The sequence below is a fragment of the Amyelois transitella genome, chromosome 22 (assembly GCF_032362555.1).
Source record: "Amyelois transitella isolate CPQ chromosome 22, ilAmyTran1.1, whole genome shotgun sequence".
NCBI lineage: Eukaryota > Metazoa > Arthropoda > Insecta > Lepidoptera > Pyralidae > Amyelois > Amyelois transitella.
The window spans coordinates 1,986,764-2,002,332 of record NC_083525.1 but is presented as its reverse complement, the minus strand read 5'-3'; the positions used below and the strand labels follow the sequence as shown (position 1 = coordinate 2,002,332).

General features: G+C 37.0%; 1 protein-coding gene across 1 annotated transcript in view; it reads right to left on the bottom strand.

The window, feature by feature from the left end:
• LOC106133262 (proline dehydrogenase 1, mitochondrial) overlaps positions 1–15,569 on the bottom strand; it is a 33,270-nt gene continuing 17,701 nt past the window's right edge. Inside the window, exons 4-12 of the mRNA XM_060950694.1 lie at positions 13,176–13,357; positions 12,152–12,216; positions 10,852–11,030; positions 6,313–6,487; positions 5,076–5,180; positions 4,192–4,329; positions 3,548–3,658; positions 3,075–3,240; positions 1–2,093 (exon numbers count right to left, since the gene is read on the bottom strand). Coding sequence (XP_060806677.1) covers positions 1,888–2,093; positions 3,075–3,240; positions 3,548–3,658; positions 4,192–4,329; positions 5,076–5,180; positions 6,313–6,487; positions 10,852–11,030; positions 12,152–12,216; positions 13,176–13,357 — 1,327 coding nt within the window. The 3' untranslated portion in view covers positions 1–1,887. The remainder of the gene's footprint in view (positions 2,094–3,074; positions 3,241–3,547; positions 3,659–4,191; positions 4,330–5,075; positions 5,181–6,312; positions 6,488–10,851; positions 11,031–12,151; positions 12,217–13,175; positions 13,358–15,569) is intronic.

The window sequence follows — 15,569 nt, the reverse complement described above, 5'->3', positions numbered from 1 at the left end:
CGAAATTTGTCTTTATTAAAAGTCTATTCGTAAAATAATCTAAAAATAGCATCACAATTAGCCGAGATATGGATAAAATTATAAATCACTTAGAAATTAAAATTGTAATGAGGAAATAATATTCGAATAAGTATAATTAATGCCAGTTGGGATTTTTACCATTGATAGTTAAATGTAAGATGACATATCTTTCGAATTATACACAACACTAGTAAAATGTCCAGCATTTATCTTACAACAGTCAGCGGCATATTGTTAAAAAGCTTAACTAATAAACACTATTATTTTAGATATTAAAATAATTACATTTAACTACCAATGACATTTATAAATTTATAAGAATTTTCTTTTAATCATTCGGTAAAAGCTCGTGATGTTTTCAATAAGTTCATAATCACGGAGGAGCTGCTACGCTGCTCAAAAAAGGTTTATAAGGCATGTCATTCCTTAATGTTGGTTTATCTATAATGCGTCTGTAATTGGCAATACCTTATACAGAAACATGTAATGTTTCGCACATTTAGGCAATGATCATCTCCTTTTTAAACTTTCAATAACCGTTTGTACCTTATTTTTACAGACATTACAATGAACATTTGTAAGAGCCAACACTTAAATAGTTTAGGAACTGAATATCCAGTGAAAGCTAATAGGAGGTTCACATAAAATTAATAAATAATATTTAATAGGGTCATATCAGCTAATTTTCTAATATAAAAATAAATACAGGGTCACATGAAATTATTTAATCCATATTTTGATCATAATTATTAAACTATAATAGATAAATATAAATTTTGCGGCAAAGGAACTGAGTCACTGGGTTTTATTCTCGTACGTCTTAAACCCATGAAAAACCTATACATGAGATTCGAATATTATGAGCAAATAACTTAGTAAAGATTTTATGTCTGTTTATCACCACTAAAATTCGTATTTATTAACAGATTTATCAGTTTTATTTATAAAAGACTTGACTAGTATTAGAATAAGAAAAGTTTCAACTTACACTGAAATAACCCTATTTTGAAAACATATAAACAAGTTTAATATAACAAAACATAGTAAACACTTTTTAAAAACTGACAGAAATGCATTTTAAGTTGCCGTAATTCTTGCACCTATAATATAACAATAGGTATTCTATCCACATGTAAATAATTCATACACCCGGACCATTTTTGAAAGAGTATCCATTAATTCCAAATTCCGTTATCATTTTATTTAAGAAAACTCTAACGCAATTATATATAGATATATTATTGTCTTAAAATAAATAATAATATTGTTACTATTTACATCAAAGGAGTGCACGGCAGTAATAAAGCCAAGTTCGTGTAAAACGCTGTTACATTTCATTGGTAGATACATTGAATTAAACAATATGTACAGTTTTAGCCCATCATAATCGCGCTTACAAATCGTAAGTACAAAGATATAAAGTAAAACAAACTGCACAAATTGTTTAATTAATACCCTGCAATTAAGTAACCGATTATATTACACAGAAGATGCACGTACAAATGCATGACTTTTCAAAATTTACCCTCTAATTACACAACGCGTTACAACTTCCTCAACATATCGAACTACGGAAATAAGCGTTAATTTAAAAACAGAATACTGTAAAAGCGCTAAATACTGTATAGATTTAATAATTCAATCCTATACCGCAATTTCATTCATGGCATTCGAGATAACAAAACGCAAGTCTAATAATCGATATCAATCGAGTTGTTTGTCGGCCGGCAACATAGTGGCAATCGATTACAGCCGCCGCGTACCAAGCGGCGGTTGCCAACTGGACTTGTTGTACGAACGAAAATTGACTTACACATTCTCATAGCTCACTATTAAATTAGACTAATATAACAAACAGTGTTTTATTTACACGGGAGTGTACTTGCCATCGGGTTTGTAGAACATTTGGCCGGAGAATATGCGGCGGAATATTTCCTTGAGAAGGAGGCCCTTCTCCTTCTTGATTTTGACGAGGAAGCCTCGGTTCTCGTTCGCCCTCCGCGACAGGTAGGGCAGGACCTCCACCACGGGGCCGTATGGCACGTATTTGTAGGCCGAGTAGCCGGCTTGCCCTGAAATAGAATAAACCCATTTAAATGTAGAAGGCTTAACAGACCTTTTTTAGTTTATTACGGCCAATTGATAGAAGATTCTCTATTTTCTCACCATTTCTCAAAAGAAAAATTGAAAATATGCCATATGCTATTGATATAAAGGGAGATTACATTTATACAAGGTGTCAGGTAAAACGCATTTTATATTTAATGATAAAGTAAACCATGAACACGCTTAACTCAACAAAATAGAAAACCAACAAATACAAGTGTAAAAAAAAAATAATCAATATAGTGCACAAAGCGTCAGAATGTTTGAACACCGTTCGCTCGGTACGAGTATCCGACGAGACTATTCTAATAAAGAGAGAATATTCTAATTTTATGGACGTAGCGGGAGCGATGACTCGAGATCGACCGCCACAAAGGGAAGATGTTTTTTTTACCTGGATGACGTTATGCCTGGGGAGTAACGGTTCTGACATTATTGAGTCAGAAGTTGTATTTATGCTTCAATCCGTAAAAACTTTTCTAGAGGAATGTATCGTTATTAGCTGATGGCCTAGTACACTTTGCTGTGATTGGTTAATAGTGTGTGACGTAGAGATGTCGCTACAAGAAAATTTAACTAAAATGTTACCCAGTACAATGAAGATGATGTGGTCGGCCATGCCCAGCAGTTGTCCGAAGCAGACAATCTATCGATCATCAGCTAATAGCGACGTAGCGTACAGTACAAATGGTACGTGACAGACATACAATATAAAGTACCGAGTAAAAGTTTATAAGACCAGCTCCTCTCCTTCTCCTCTCACTCCCTCAACAACCGAATTTAACTTTTAATTAACACTGATAGAAGTGTAATGGAGATGCGATTAGCGTGTCACAGTTAAGTCTCGTGAGTCTCAACTGGACAAAGCAACGCCCGTGACTAAGCGATTTCAAGATTAAGTATTTTTTTGTTTATTTTTTTTTTCTAAAAATAAAATAAATTGTTACCCAGCGGGAAGGTGATGTGGTCGCACATTCCCAGCAGTTGTCCGAAGCAGACCACCTTGTCGTCGGGTTTGATGCCGTGCTCCTTCATCAGCTGTATGGCGTAGCGGACAGTGTTCTCGTTGTGAGACGCCACCATTATGCCGACACGGCCTTGATTCGGGCCGGTCTGTAATAATACATCAATATTAATGAAAGGGATATTGTTTATCAATATATACATACATATAATCACGTCTGTGTATATCCCTTGCGCGATATAAACGTTAACTAATAAAACTAATTTTCGAATGAAAATCACATTTAGTTTCAAATAATTCACACAATCCAGCAGAGTAAAATAAAAAATACTAAAAAATAATGGCTGACTGCAGCCTCCTTCTAGAATAGGCCCCAAAGTATTATTGCGGAGGATGTCACTGAAAACACGCAAAGATGAGAAAGAGCGAGAAAGAAAGAAAGAGATAAAGAATCACCTTGGCCCTGCTGAGAATCTCTTTGAGACATTTGTGGTAAGAGGCGGTTGTGGCGTCCACGTTCTCACACGTGGGGTCTTCGTAGCCCATGGCGGCGGCTCGGGCGCGCTCCTGGAAGACAACATTTAAAGTTAAATAAACTTTAGTAGCTATATATTACCTAGTAAGAGAGCCTAACTGGTCATGTGGTTGCGTTTGACTCAAAGATATTCTCGTGAAGAAAAACACGAGTTATCCCACCGCTGCCACCACAAATTTTCCTGAGATATCTACTCTACATACATTGTTTTGAATGCTAACCGACAAAACAAGTCAATCTGCGCAACCAGTTGCCTAAAAGTCCACGTTTACCAAGGCAAACAGAAGTAAATCCGTGAAATTACCTGACACACACTGGATCTTAATAATAAGCGTACGGCTGGCCTCTTTAGACCTTAGGTGAAAAATATTACATAGTCATGACCTGTAAAGAGATAAGTTCATAAATTTAAACTCACCTGCTCAATCGGCAAACTGAAATATATCCGTGAAATTACCTGACACACACTGGGTTTTAATCATAAGCGTACGCCTCTTTAGACCTAAAGTAAAAATATTACATAGTCATAACCTGTAAAGAGATAAGTTCCTAAACATAAACACACCTGCTCAATATAAGCGCCGCGCACGCACTTGGCCCCCCAGTAGAAGTTCTGCCGCTGCGCCTGCTCCAAATCCGTGACGATCTCGTTGTACGTGTTCTTGAGGTAGGTCTGGTACGTGTTGAACACTAGGAACTTATCCTGCGGGAGACATAACGTGTGTACAGTCGACTGCATGTTTAAAATTGCACCTGCTCATACAAAACAAAACCATAAGGAGATTAAGTTTCTCAGTGTAGGAAAGCGCCAAATATTTACCCACGCTTGATTTCTGAGTTATGTATACTGGTTATGTATATTTAATACTATTTAAAACTGGTTATGTATATTGCCGTGTGGTTCCCGGCACCAATACAAAAAAGAATAGGACCACTCCATCTCTTTCCCATGGATGTCGTAAAAGGCGACTAAGGGATAGGCTTACAAACTTGGGATTCTTTTCTAGGCGACAGGCTAGCAACCTGTCACTATTTGAATCTCAATTCTATCATTAAGCCAAATAGCTGAACGTGGCCTTTCAGTCTTTTCAAGACTGTTGGCTCTGTCTACCCCGTAAGGGATATAGACGTGATGATATGTATGTATGTATGTATGTATATTTAAAAAAAAAGAATAGGACCACTCTCTCTCTTTCCCATTGATGTCGTAAAAGATGACTAAGGGATATGCTTTTAAACTTGGGACTCTTTTTTAGGCGATGGGCTTGCAACCTGTCACTATTTGAATCTCAATTCTATCATTATGCCAAAAAGCTGAGCGAGGTCAACCAGTCTATTTAAAGCAGTCGGCTCTGTCTAGCTAGCCCGTAAGGGATATAGATGTGACTATATATATATATTACAAAACAAAGGAAATCAAAAAGTGTGTCGAACATTGGCGGCACTCACTTTGTTGTATCTCCTCATCATTTCAAGACAGATCCTGGATATGGCCGGCTGGAAGTATGTCTGTTCGGCGTCAATCATTATCCTCACGTCCTTTTCATTTGCCACCTAAAATTAAAGCATTATATCAAGTTAATGGCACGAACACGTTACCCGTAGGTATAGCACAGCAACTGACAAAAACGAATTTTAATGAGCTGCGAAACTTAAATAACATTTTTTAAGAACATGAAATGAATTGTACGTTAAAAATCGAATACCGACTTTGTTAATACAATGTGGTCGACGAACTTGGCCCTTTTTTAACATGAAATCTTCGATCAATTATAATTATAGTACGTCAATGCATGAAATATATAAAATAATATAAAAATTCTCGTGTCACAATGTTTTTTCATACACACAAATTGCAAAACAACGTTTGCCGGGACAACTAGGTAGTATTAAATAAAAAAAATATATACAAATTTTATTTTTGAAACGTAATAAGTATATCCTTATCTTTCACGCAAAAACTACTGAACCGATTACGATGAAATTTGGTATGTAGGTAGCTGAAGACCCAGAATAACATATAACATAACAGAATACATATTTTTATCCCGGAGAATCCCGCTAGAATGATTCCACGCGAACGAAATCGCGGGCGGCCTCTAGTATACATATAATAAAATGTAAGCTTACCATACTATGACTTAGTATGGTAAAACAAGTTTTTCCCGCTACGTCAATAAAATAAGTAAGTATTTAATAAGAATTTCCGTGTGTTTCCCGGCACCAATATAAAAAAAGAATGGGACCACTCCATCTCGTTTCCTATGGATGTCGTAAGAGGCGACTAAGGAATAGGCTTATAAATTTAGGATTCATATTTTAGGCGATGGCCTAGCGACCTGTCACTATTTGAATCTCAATTCTATCAAAACTGAACAGCGTGGTGTATCAGTCTCTTCAAGACTGTTAGCTCTGTCTACCCCGCAAGGGATATAGACGTGACTAGATAGATAGATAGACTCTTTATTGCACCATAAGAAAAAGAAAAACAGAAAAAAACACAGGTAGTTAATGAGGTACAAAGGCGGACTTATCGCTTCTTATCGCTTCCAGTCAACCTTAGGGTGGGAGGAAATTAAAAAGACTAGGGGTCTATCAGTCTCTTCAAGACTGTTGACTTTGTCTACCCCGCAAGGGATATAGACGTGACTTAGTATATGATGAATGAATAATGAAGAATACACACCTGAATGATGTGGTTCAGCCTCCGGAGCATGTTCCTGAACATCTCCTCCTCCTTGGGCGATATCTGCGAGATGAGCCTGCGCATCTGGCCGGTCTTGGGGTCGGGCACGCGGAACGAGTCCGACAGGTTCATGTCCTTGTCCAGGATGTTGGACCAGGGGAACAGGTGGACGATACTGGAAGATTAATTCAAATATCTATAGTACCTACATATAATAAAACAGTAAAAATATTTTGTCTGTACATTTGGTATTTTTGATTGAAATAGATAGAGGGACACTTAGAATGAATTATTATATGTGACGTCAATAAGTGATACCTTGTATCCTATTTTGAAAATAAATCTATTCTATAGGTAATAGAAAGCAAACATTTTGATTTTGAATTTTTTGTCTGTCTGTCTGTATGTATGATCACGTTTATCTCCGATAGTACTGAACCGATTTACTTCAAACTTTCACCAATTGCTTTGTTTTAAATCAGATTTAAAGTTTGTTTCATCAAAATCGGTTCACCTAAAATAAAAGTTATCGTCATTTGAATGAACTCAAGGCATTAGTTTGCCTGCAAATAAGTTTACGCGGAAAAATTCGAAATTTACGCGAAGTCGCGGGCATCAGCTATTATATTATTATATATATATATATATACATATAAAGATGAACGGACGGACCCCAGGCCCTGTGACGACGAACAATATAATAACAATGTTTGTACATCAATTCATACAATACGACCTAAAAATCTGTTTCACTCAATTTTCTTTTATTCTAACGAGCGGAGGAAATTCGTTTGAAGGAAATACAGGTGTACCTATCACAAAATCAAATGGTAGCGAAACAACGAATCTTAGTTGTAATATTGGAAATTCCAACCCAATAAATGGAAATATATACTAGGCATGACTTTTTGACATTTTGACATTCATGAATTGTGATAATTATTTATGTATGTAGGTACATTCCACAATCATGCCACTACTGTTCTCTGCAGTATTTAGGACTACTTTTAATTAATAATCTACTTATTTTAGGTTTCAAGAACCAATATTGCATGAAAATTTCGAAGAAGAGTCATCGTTAAATAAGAGAGCTGATCAATAAAGCTTTGCAAAATTGTTTGTAATCAGTACCTATATTCTTATATACCTATAGAAAAAGAGAAAATATATTTTTCTTTTGCTCGACTCGGTGATAAGTAAAGAAAAAATCAATTTATTCCACGTTTATAAATATATTATAGACCTACGACTTGATTAGAAATAAATAGTTCCAACCATATCCAAAATCCCAGAACAATAAAACGATTTGTGAATAAATTGTCACCTAAGTTTGAATTCTCTATCCACAGTTAACTTATTCCAATAAAAAAATGACAAAAAAATGCTGGCTCTTCTAATAAACGACAAATGACTAGCAAAACGGTCCATTGACTAGCAAACCACACCGACTTCACACTGAATAAATTATATTATCTTAATATGGAAACGACAACTAGTGAAAAAAAGAGGAAAACTATTTTAGCTTGGGAAGAGAAGTCAAAACTCTCAGTTTAGCTGTGGATAGTAAAAGAAATAGGGAACGACCATAAAAGAGACTAGGTAGACTAAGTGGGAATATAGGTTATATAGGTTAGGAAATAGGTTATCTGACTAGTAGATGACTCCAATGAAAAATGGCGGCGAGAGAATGGCGGGAAACTAGGATAATCTGCATTTTACTAATGAATACATACATACATACATACATATAATCACGTCTATATCCCTTGCGGGGTAGACAGAGCCAACAGTCCTGAGCGGACTGATAGGCCACGTTCAGCTATTTGGCTTTAACATAGAATTGAGATTCGAATAGTGACAAGTTGCTAGCCTATCGCCTAAAAAAAGAATCTCAAGTTTGTAAGCCTATCCCTTAGTCGCCTTTTACGTCATCCATGGGAAAGAGATGGAGTGGTCCTATTCTTTTTTGTATTGGTGCCGGGAACCACACGGCACATGAATACATACATATATAAATAACGCCTCTTTCCCGGAGGGGTAGGCAGACACCATATTTCTCCACTTGCCATAATTCCTGCATACTTCTTTCGCTTCGTCCACATTCATAACTCTCTTCATGCAAGCTCGGCGGTTTCGGGTACTCTTGACCTAAACTTTTGCTAGAACGTCTCCGATTAGATTTTACTTAAAGGATGCCTACCACTCAGGCAACTGGATTTGTAACCATGGATCCAATAAGGGTTAGGTTTACCTGCCAAGGTTGCGAAGGTCAGATGGGAGTCGCTTCGTGTAAAAACCTGACTCGCCCAACCCAGGATCCACGGTCAAAGGCAAACCCCGGGCTCTTCTCCAGAGAGGTGAGGATGCAACCAGGACTAAAAGCCATGAGAAAATTTAGACAAATACAATCACAAACACCATGATGACTAGCCACATTTTACATGAGACGAGGCTTACAACTGTAATAGGTGGCAGCACTGACCAGTCCCTCGGATCTTTGTTCACCATGCTGAAATGTATTTGTTCAGTTCATCACCATCATCATCATCATCTTAGAAGATTAAGAAAACTCGCGCAATTAAACCTATACTTCGTATACTCGCAGTAATGACTGTTTTAAAAATTGTACAAAATCGGTTTAACAATTTTGCCACGTCAGACAGACGGACAGAACGACATTATTTTAATTATTTTTAATTCTTATCCAGTTATAATGGCAACGATGTTTCATAAACGCAGTATGATCTCCTGCAAAGTTACTGAGTAAGTCTATCCTTGGAATCAAACTCTTAAAAACAAAGTACCCACTTAACCAAAAATGTTGTAACTAAAAGCCAACTATTACCACAGCTTACTATTTCTTCAATACATACTATCTTTAGAGGATCCTGAACTGAATCCAATGGATAAGAAAGAATGCAATCAGGAATAAAATGCATATAAACATCTAAATCCCTTACGGGGTAGCCAGAGCCAACAGTCTTGAAAAGACTGAAAGGCCACGATTATCTGTATAGCTTAGTGATGGAATTGAGAGTCAGAGATGGAGGGCTAGCAACCTGTCACTATTGGAATTTCAATTCTATCATTAAGTCAAACAGCTGAACGTGGCTTTTCAGTCTTTTCGAGACTGTTGGCTTTGTCTACCCCGCAATGGATGTAGACGTATTTATATGTATGTATGTATGAATGTACAGAATTTGGCGTAAAATCCGACAGTACAAATCAAGCAGAGACTAAAGACTGTGACGTCATAATTAACGGTTGGACCTATGCCAATACTGAACAATGCTGAAACTATTCTAAGACCGGGAGTACTTTTGCTTAGTCCAAGAGCTGTACAAAAATCATATTTCAAAAATTTCAAATTTTAACCAATAAGAAGTCATTAACTTTCACTTAAATTAAAGCAAATTAAGTACCGAATGAGATAATGCCGTAAAATGGCCGATGCTCTTACGGCAAGGGAAAACATCGTGAGGAAACCTGCAGATTCAGGGCAACTAGTTAATCAATGATCCAATTCGGGTAGAGTTTCCCTGCAAAGGTTGCGGAGGTCAGATGGAGTCGCTTCGTGCAAAAAACAGACTCAACCAATCAAGGATCATGGATAAAATGTGCACTCCGAGCTCCTCTCGACAGAGGTGAGAAGTAAGCGTGACTAACGTCAAAAGGCAAAGAAAGACATTAAAAAAACCCACAAGAGAGTGAAAATACCAATGACGGTAATAGAAATCCACCAGTTATGATATTAAATCACAATAGGTAACTATTTGCCGTGTGGTTCCCGGCACCAATACAAACAAGAATAGGACCACTCCATCTCTTTCCCATGGATGTCGTAAAAGGCTACTAAGGGATAGGCTTACAAACTTGGGATTATTTTTTAGGCGATGGGCTAGCAACCTGTCACTATTTGAATTTTATCATTAAGCCAAATAGCTGAACGTGGCCATTAAGTCTTTTCAAGACTGCTTGCTCTGTCTACCCCGCAAGGGATATAGACGTGACCATATGTATGTATGTAGGTAACTATTCTTTAGGTCCCCTTTTAACCGGATCACATAGTTCACTAGATCTTTATTAATTCATTCATTATTTAATTGCATTAAACATCTTAGTAACAAGCGTCTCTCTGCTTCGTGGCTTATCTTTTTTCAAATAAAACTCCTGAAAATTTAAAAAAATTACGCTCGTACTTTACTTTGTTTGTCAAATTCTGTTTGTCTCCTGGACTATCTGTGCTCTCGTGTAGACGTTTGTGACACAATTCGCATAGATAAAAAATATTGTATAAGTTCACCAATACAAAGTAGTTTCCCCTAGAATAGATAGGTTTTGATAGCAATAATCCGTCATGTCCCTTTGGATAAGCACAGAGCACTAACCTAAACTCTTGAGATAAAAAAAGGGTACGATACGTGCGCGTTTAACACCTTTACTATTTATAAATAGTATAAAGCAACGCGAAAGTTAAAAATCTCGTTATACCATTCCAATTTCTACCTAATCCTGATGCAAATAAGAATCATTACTCACCCCTCTTTATCAGATGTGATCTTGTTCAAGAACTCCTGCACCTCTGGCTTGTTCTTGTTATCGCCGAAGTACCGCTGGAAGTCCTCGATGGTTTTGTGATGCGTGAGCACGTTGCCGGTACCGCCGCCCATCTGCTGCATGTAGTTGCGAGCTCGCATGATCACCTCGGACAGTTGCAACTGGAAAATAATTTAAGAGATTAATGGATTTGTGCCGTGTGTGTTCCAGGCGCCAATAGAAAAAAGAATAGGACCGCTACATCTCTTTCCCATGGATGTCGTAAAAGGTGGCTAATGGAAAAGCTTGTGGCAACCTCCGAACCCCGGGCTCAAATCCCGGCCAGAGCATGATGAGAAATGAACTTTCTGTGATTGTTACAGTACAATACTATATTTTATAATAAATAAAAGTATTGTTGAGTTGGTATCTCTTAACACAAATCTCGAACTTACTTCGAGGCTAACTCAATTTGTCCCGTATTTATTTACTAATTTAGACTAATATGATCACGTTTCTTTCCCAGAGGTGAGAGACTACACGACTCCTTCTTCTTCTACTTGTGACTGACCCTTTTGAATGGTCAGCAATCATCTCAATCTCATCTCCATGGTTTGTTTAGGGTACTCTTGACTTTTTTCTTCCTTTTTATAGACTGACTCGCGGGTCTTCACCCGAGAGAGTGTGACACTCCTGGCATCTAGCGTGCCAGCCTACAACCAAAACCCCTCCTATGCGCCCTTCTTGACATTTTGACCTTTCATCAAATCGTTCCCGATTTAATCAAGGTACGTCGTCTACGTTAATAAATGAGTCAATTAGTCATGACTATGTTTATACACTATTATCTTCTCGTAATAGCTACAGGGCGTGCCAAAAATATCTACCCATCAGTAACATAATCCTTCTTCTGGCACAGTTGGTTGGAAAACGATACCCCTGATGAGCCGCCCAGCCCTGATCATAATAATGGGTGGAAAAATTAAATTAAAAATAAAAAAGCCCGACTTTAAGTTCCCTTTAAAAAGATATCTTAAGATACCTTAGTATGTATAAAGAAACATTTTTTTTAAATACGTCTCCTTGGAGGATCTTCTTTCGTCGGGGGTTAAAAACAGAAATAAATATACCATTACCCTGTTACCGATTCGACCATCGACGCTCAAAGACATGTTATGAATGTATGTATGTAAAAGTGCTTAGCATAATTAACCCTTTTTACTACAACAAATAGAAATTGCCACCATAGTGTACAGCATCAATAGACCTGGCACTCGCTTGACAATTAACAATAATTACTCACCAACAATTGTGGTCTGCCAAGAGCTGTGAGTTTCACGGCCATCAGACCCGTACTCTTGGTTACGTCTGAAAAGATTAACGGTGGTATTAAAAATTTGAGAAAGTGCTTCTGTAACTTATAAATTTCGATGATGCATTTGTATTGTTGTCAAGAGATGCTTAGTGCTTAAGTTCGACAGAGATTAATTAAAAGTAATTGAAAAGAAGTTTAGTCATTTGAATTTAGAACAGTTCAATTACACAGGTAAAGGTTTGACGATTAACAAATCAATGCACAGCCGAAACACCAAAATGGATTGCACTATTTTTTTAACAAATAAAGAATCAATTCCGTCAAGTATTGTAATATTTTTGCCAATGCGTCCATGGTCGCCAATAATGCTCCAAAATGTTTCAGGACAAAAAATTCTATTACCTTTTACAATGCATAGAAGGTCTAAAAAGTCTAGTGTGATTTCGTACTGCCAGTTCGCAACCAATCTCTTCTGCAAGAACTATCGATAAGTACCAGGCTCTCATAAATATGAAGAGGTTTCTTACTTACCACTGAGTCGATGCTGACGACGAACGCTTTCAGATTTCAACCAACTGCATGTACCAGACTCTCATAAATACATAGAGGTCGCTTACTCGCCACTGCGTCAATGCTGACCAAGAGCGCCACAAGATTCTTCCCGCAGGATGCCTCATTTATGTAGAAGTATGTCCTGGCGCTGTTGATGCTTGTAACCAACTCCAAGTACCAGGCCCTCATAAATAATGAAGAGGTTTCTTACTTGCCACCGAGTTGACGCTGGCCACGAACGCTTTCAGATTTCAACCAACTCCAAGTACCAGGCTCTTATAAATATAAAGAATATAAAGATGATCTCTTACTCGCCACTGCTTTAATTCCGACCAAGAACACCTCAAGATTCTTCCTGCAGGATGCCTAATTAATGCAAAAGTATGTATGTCCTGGCACTGTAGGTGCTTGCAACCAACTCCAAGTACCAGGCTCTCATAAATATAAAGAGGTTTCTTACTCGCCACTGCGTCGATGCTGACCAAGAACGCTTCCAGATTCTTTTCGCAGGATGCCTCGTTAATGTAGAAGTATGTCCTGGCGCTGTTGACCTTGTACCGTCGGTCGGCGAACTTCTTCTCAACGGTGAACTGTTTCAGGGAGCCCTCCTCCTTTTTGTCTCCGCACGAGGAGGTGGAAGCACTGGGGGGGTGAAGACAGGTGTACTTTTAATTATTTCATCTAGGTAGCTTAATGATTAGGTGAAAATAATATTAAACAAACAAAGTGATAGTAATAATTAGGTCAAATTTTATGGTGTACCAGCGTCCGATACATTGGTACACTTTAAAATTTGGCTAATGGATAGAGTCGATAAGGATTCGACAGTCACTAGTTTGTATAAAGCAATAGGTGGTCAGACGACCTAATAAGGTTGCAGGCCTTCCGATAGGTCAAAATCGGGTCTTCGAGAAAAAAAATCGTTAGGCAGTAGTCGTCTTGCGACTAAAAAAAATGGCATTAATTTCTCCCGAGCCACTCGTCCTTCCCTAAAAACTACCTTTCCAAGTACGTGTACCACAACTACTTAGTGTGATGACTACTTAATTTTGTAAACAGTGGGTGTGTCCAATCCATCGTCGTGTTTGGTAACAGCGTATGACAGGTCCCTTCGGTGTGAAAAACGTTTGTTTTACGACATATCGTTTGGTAAACATCAAGAGAGTGCATCGTTCGTCACATGATAGCATATTGCACTCAAAACAGCTGGGGCGAAATTCTCACGCAATCGAAAAAGGTTTACGTACCACAAACCTTCCAAAAATAAGTTCGATCATACTTAAGTCGTTTGAGTTCATATATATTTATTTATTTAATGAGTGTAATTTGTCCCGTATATATTATATTTATTTATTTATATTTCTACCTGAAACTATCATGCTAAATTAGTCAGAAAAAAAACATTCGTTGCAATTCGTCCCTTGATCACTCTTTTCACGAACTATTTTCGGTCACCTTTCTAAATCCTCTCCACTATATGTTCTCCGCTGAACACAATGGTAGACTGTTAGATGATGCTTTTAGCATTTAGTCCGCCTATTGTACTTTACAAATTGTAATTGTTACAATAAAGAAAAAACAATATAAACACTCCATAAAAAACGCAATAAAATCTTGGTAAATTCTGAACCATGAACTATTGTCCAGAATTTACCAAGAAGGGGGAGGAGTCTAATCCAGCTTTACGTCTTCTCCTCCTGGCGTTAATTTGGTTACATCCTCACCTCTCTGGAGAAGAGCCCGGTGCGCCAATTTGAAGCCTAACCCAGCCTTTGCGTAAGAGTAAAGACACCTATAAAATGTTTGTTGCCACCCATGTCATTGACCAGATGAGTCATATTATTAATGGATGCGAATTCTGATACGTTTGGCAAACAGCTAAATACTTAGTGGATGAAATAGTAAATCGCGGTTGTACCTACTATGTAAGTTGTATAATTTGTAGGTAAATATTTTACAACAATGTTGTATGAGTATTGAAAAGCGAAATTTGCTTAACATTTAATCTCGCCTTGTGTTTAAATATAAATAGTAATTTGCCTAACCGTGGCGTCATAATTGGTTAAGCTGAATTTTTAAAATCTTTGTTTATATTTTATTTTGTGAAATAAAAAGCGACTCCGAAATATTATCTCATTTATGGTTTTGTTTTTCATAATTAATTATTCTTTAATAACTCATAAATCACTAACTCGTTTTCAGATATTTTCAGAGAATACTAAAAAGGACATACCTTGTTTTAAAAAAGTTGACTTATCCAATTGAAACATAACGTTGTTCTAAATCTAACTCCGATAATAATATAATTACTTTCACTGATCCAATATTAGGTTCGTTGGCATATCCAACGATACTAGCAATATGAACTTTACATGTCCAGATATAGAAATCAATTTGGATTGTGATACTTCGCTTATGAATCGTGTAACGCTAGCTGACAGATTTGGGTCACATCTGTCTGAAATATATTTTGGCAGTGTACGGAACTTTCTCTTCGTCTGAAAGAAAAAATCTCACTACGATAGTCAGAAGAACTATTTAAAATTATTCTATTAATGAATGACGCTTTTTTTAAAGATATATAGATAACCTGGTAGGTTGGTACGATTTATTATTATTTTTATGTAGGCCAATATTTTTAAACAACTTCTTATTGCAAACACTTTATAGATTTGATCATGTGTATATGTATAACAGTTGAAGGTATTAAAACTAGTATAAAAACCTTAAAAACAAAATTATATCTAGTCGTTCAGAAGCAATAATTTCAAATACAGCTGACTTCATTTGTATTTAAGTTACAATGGATGACATGAAAAAGGTACTTATACCACTTTTGTGTCGTATGTGATAA